This window comes from Otolemur garnettii, unplaced genomic scaffold (genome assembly GCF_000181295.1).
Source record: "Otolemur garnettii isolate 467f Iridium unplaced genomic scaffold, OtoGar3 scaffold00104, whole genome shotgun sequence".
NCBI lineage: Eukaryota > Metazoa > Chordata > Mammalia > Primates > Galagidae > Otolemur > Otolemur garnettii.
The window spans coordinates 967,085-971,032 of NW_003852499.1; the positions used below are offsets into that span (position 1 = coordinate 967,085).

Consider the following 3,948-nt stretch of genomic DNA (forward strand, 5'->3'; position numbering starts at 1 on the left):
AAAAAAAAAAAAAAAAGAATCTGGAAGTTTTAACTTAATTAAAGTTAAATGGATGGTGCAGGTCATTTGTCAAATTTATTACTCAGGGTAAACATTTTCTTTTTGGAATTTTTGAGGTGAAAATGTTACAGCCTACTTCTTTTCATGTTGCCAGAAGGCACTGGAAACTGGTGGCTCATGCCTGTAATCCTAGCACTCTGGGAGGCTGAAGCAGGTTGATTGCCTGAGCTCATGGGTTCAAGACCAGTCTGAGCAAGAGTGAGACCCCCTTCTCTAAAAATAGCTGGGGGTTGTGGCAGGTGCTTGTCATCCCAGCTATTTGGGAGGCTGAGGCAAGAAAATTGCTTTCAGGGGTTTGAGGTTGCTGTGAGCTATGATGCTACGGAATGCTACCAACAGCAACAAAGTGAGACTCTGTCTCAAAAAAAAAAGTTTGTTTTTAAATATTTTTAAATTAAACTTTTTATTTTGAGATAGTTGTAGATGTACATGCAATTGTAAGAAATAATGCCAAGACATCCTATGTACTCCTTACTCAGTTTCCCTCAGTGGTAATATTTTGCAAAACTATAGTCACATCACAACCAGGAAGTTTACAATGATAACCATCTTTTAATCTTAGATTTCACCAACTTCACGTGTATTCATTTGTATGTGTGCGTGTGTGTGCGTATGTGTATTTCATTCTATGCAGTTTTATCATATGTAGGCTCATGGATCCATCACTGTGGTCAGGTTATAGAACAGTTTCATCACCACAAGGACCCCTTGTGTCCCCTTTTATAATCATACCCATCACCTTCCCAGCCTTTTTTCTTTTCTCCCTAACCCTTGATAATCACTAATCTGTTCTGTATCTTTATAATTTTGTCAGTTCAGGAATGTTTTATAAATGGAACTGTATAGTATGTAACCTTTGAGACTGGGTTTTTCTACTCAGTATAATTCCCTTGAAATTCATCTAAGTCGTGTATATCAATAGTCTGTTCCTTTTTAAAAATTTCAAAATATTAAGGAGGTACAAATATTTTTGTTACATGGATACCATGTATGATGCTTAAATCAGAGCTTTTAGTGTGTCCATCACCAGAATAGTGTTCATTGTACCTGACAGGTAAGTTTTACCTCTTACCCCTCACCCTCCCTTCTTGGTTTCCAATGTCCTTTACATCTCTTTGTGCCTGTGTATGCTCATTGTTTAGCTCCCAGTGTTTAGAGAGTACATGTGGTGTTTGTTTTTCCATGTCTGAGTTACTTCATTTAGGGTAATGGTCTCTAGTTCCATCCAAGTTGCTGCAAAAGACATTACTTTATTCTCTTTTATGGCTGCATAGGTCTGTTCCTTATTACTGAGTAGTATTCCCTGGTATGTGTGTACCACAGTATATTTAACTATCACCAAGGGAAGAATAGGATTGTTTTCAGTTTTGGGCTATTATGAATAAAGCTGCTATGACATTGTGTACAGATTTTTGTGTGAAACTTAAGTTTTCATTTCTGGGATTTTTATTATGTTTCCTCTTGTCTTTTTTTCTCCTCTTACCTTGTATTCAGATATCCTTTTAGATTTGGATTCTCCTGCTCCTGTCACAACATCAGCACCAGCTCCAGTTTCTGCAAGCAATGACTTGTGGGGAGACTTTAGCACTGCATCCAGGTAATGGGCACAGTGTAACCAGCATACTCTTAGTCATGGCATAGAAGATACGTACCATCAAATGAAATCTTGGTCTGGGAACACAGGAGATTTACAAGTTGCACAGAGGTTTTTTGCAGGAGTTCTAGGGAAAGAAAATTAGTGCTGGGGATGGTGGGACAAGAAAGCTGTAGGATGAGGTTAGAGCAGGGTATTTCAGGCCTTGGCAGTAGAACTGCTGTGAAGTATGGTTTCAAACTGGGCAGCGATTTTTTTGAAAGTATAAGTAAAGAATGGAGTAGTTATCTTAATATTATGTCTTTGGTTTTCTCTTTTTTCCCTGTCTTACAGCTCTGTTCCAAACCAGGCACCACAGCCATCCAACTGGGTCCAGTTTTGAATAGCATTGGCAGGACATTAAGGACAGACTTGAGGAATAAAAATGACCTAAGGGCACCAATGTGTGAGGGAAGTCAGGAACCCCTTCCCTCCCTGGAACCAAAATGACTGGACAATCTTTTCCATAGCTTCTCCATTGCATTCAAGCTGGTTGATACCACTCCCCTATGTTGTCACTTGTACAGCCATGAGACTATCAGTTATCTCCTGCTTACTCTCAGTGCAGGAGAATATTGAATTTTATCATATTCGTGGCTGACTATGCAGGGCTCAAAATGCCAGTGTCTATTTGAGGGAGAATGACCTCTAACATGTGTAAAATTTTTCTCTATCTCTTAAATTCTTTAACTTGTTTCAGAATCATCTCATGACCCTGTGTGCCTCTTTGTGAAGCCCTATTTAGTAATTTCAGGGGAAATAAAAACCTTGAAAGTTTTTTCTCCACTAACCAAGGACTCTAAAAATGGATAGGCTGCCCTTAGTGTTTACAAATTCAGAATTTTGATAGGGTTAGGTATGGAGAAAGACTTGTTTCTGGAGTCTCTGCTGTATAGCCTCCTCCAGGCTTATCCTGTTCAGTGACTATCCAGTGCTGGGTGCAGCTCCATCACCCTCTTGTGTGTTTACATGTCTCTTCCTGTGATAAGAGGGTTGTGTTGGTGGCACCATCACTATTCTTTTCTGTTTGAATAGTGCAGCATCTTTGACCAGTGGGTGTCTCTGCCATGAAAGAGGTTCAGAAGACTCTGCTTTCCAAGTTTTCGTCTATAGGAGTGTTTAATTTCTTGCAGCTCCAACTAGTTGCTGCATTTAAAACAGCATTAATTTATGTTTTCCTGTTATTTGACCTAAAATTGAAGGGTTTTAGAGTTTTTAACCTGATTTATAGAGCAGAAAGGTTAAAAGCATTTAAGTCTTGTTTGGTACCCAGGTTGCCTTGCTGCTGGGTATCTGGCCCCTTTCCATAAACATTTCTTTTTAATCCACTTAGCTCTTCAATAGAAAGCTGCTATTATGTATATTGTTATTTATGAAGGAAGTTGGAAAGTCAGAGCTTTATCTTATGATAGGGTTTGCCTAAGGATTTGGTCCCTATCACCCAGGGTATCTCAAAAGCAAGTTGCTCTCCCACCATTTTTCTTTCTCTCTGCTCCACCATTCCTTATGCAATGCTGTGAAGAGAGTTCTACTCAGATGATTGAATACTATCTATTTTGTTTGTTAATGGACAACTTTGAGGATGAAATGGGAGGATATAAATTTGTCCCTTAGCACATATTTGGATGTATACACTCTCTGGCTGTAGGGAGTCTTTATGTTTAGTTTCAAAATATATTATTCTCTAGAATTTCCTTCTTAACTTTTTCTAACTCTGGGTCCATTGTTTTTCATTGCCTCCTCTTCCAGGCAGCTCTATTCTTGCAGAGCCATGGCAGGACATTTTAAAATTCCAATAGAAAACACTAAATGGAAAGTCTGTAGAATCACTAGTGACTAAATACTGAGAACCTATTTTCTCAATCTTCCTCCATGTTGTGTTCTTTGTATTCTCAAGATGATAATATATTATGTATTTGAATTCCTGAAAAATTGAACATGTTGAAGATATATGTATATAAAGCGTATGCTGTATTGGTGCAATAATGGTAATTAAAATATGGAAAAAGTTGGTGTCTCTTATCATTTAATGTGCTTATTTGATTACCTTTTTGTTTTAATTGGCCAAATAAAAAGATGCCACAAGCTAATAAAAGGCTGTTTATACTATTACTCTTTTTTAAAAATAATAAGAATTTTTAAGAAGTTGAGACTGGAACCTCTATGCTCATAATTTTACTTTCTCTTTTTCTTTCTTTATTTCTTTCTTTCTTTTTTTTGAGACAAAGTCTCACTTTGTTGCTGTCAGTAACTCT

At 37.6% G+C, this 3,948-nt stretch overlaps 1 protein-coding gene across 1 annotated transcript in view; it reads left to right on the top strand.

The window, feature by feature from the left end:
• Window positions 1–3,714, top strand: part of NECAP1 (NECAP endocytosis associated 1) — a 15,959-nt gene extending 12,245 nt beyond the window's left edge. Inside the window, exons 7-8 of the mRNA XM_003796373.3 lie at window positions 1,555–1,657; window positions 1,988–3,714. Of these exons, the coding sequence (XP_003796421.1) occupies window positions 1,555–1,657; window positions 1,988–2,036 (152 nt within the window). The 3' untranslated portion in view covers window positions 2,037–3,714. The remainder of the gene's footprint in view (window positions 1–1,554; window positions 1,658–1,987) is intronic.
• Window positions 3,715–3,948: the final 234 nt, after the last annotated feature.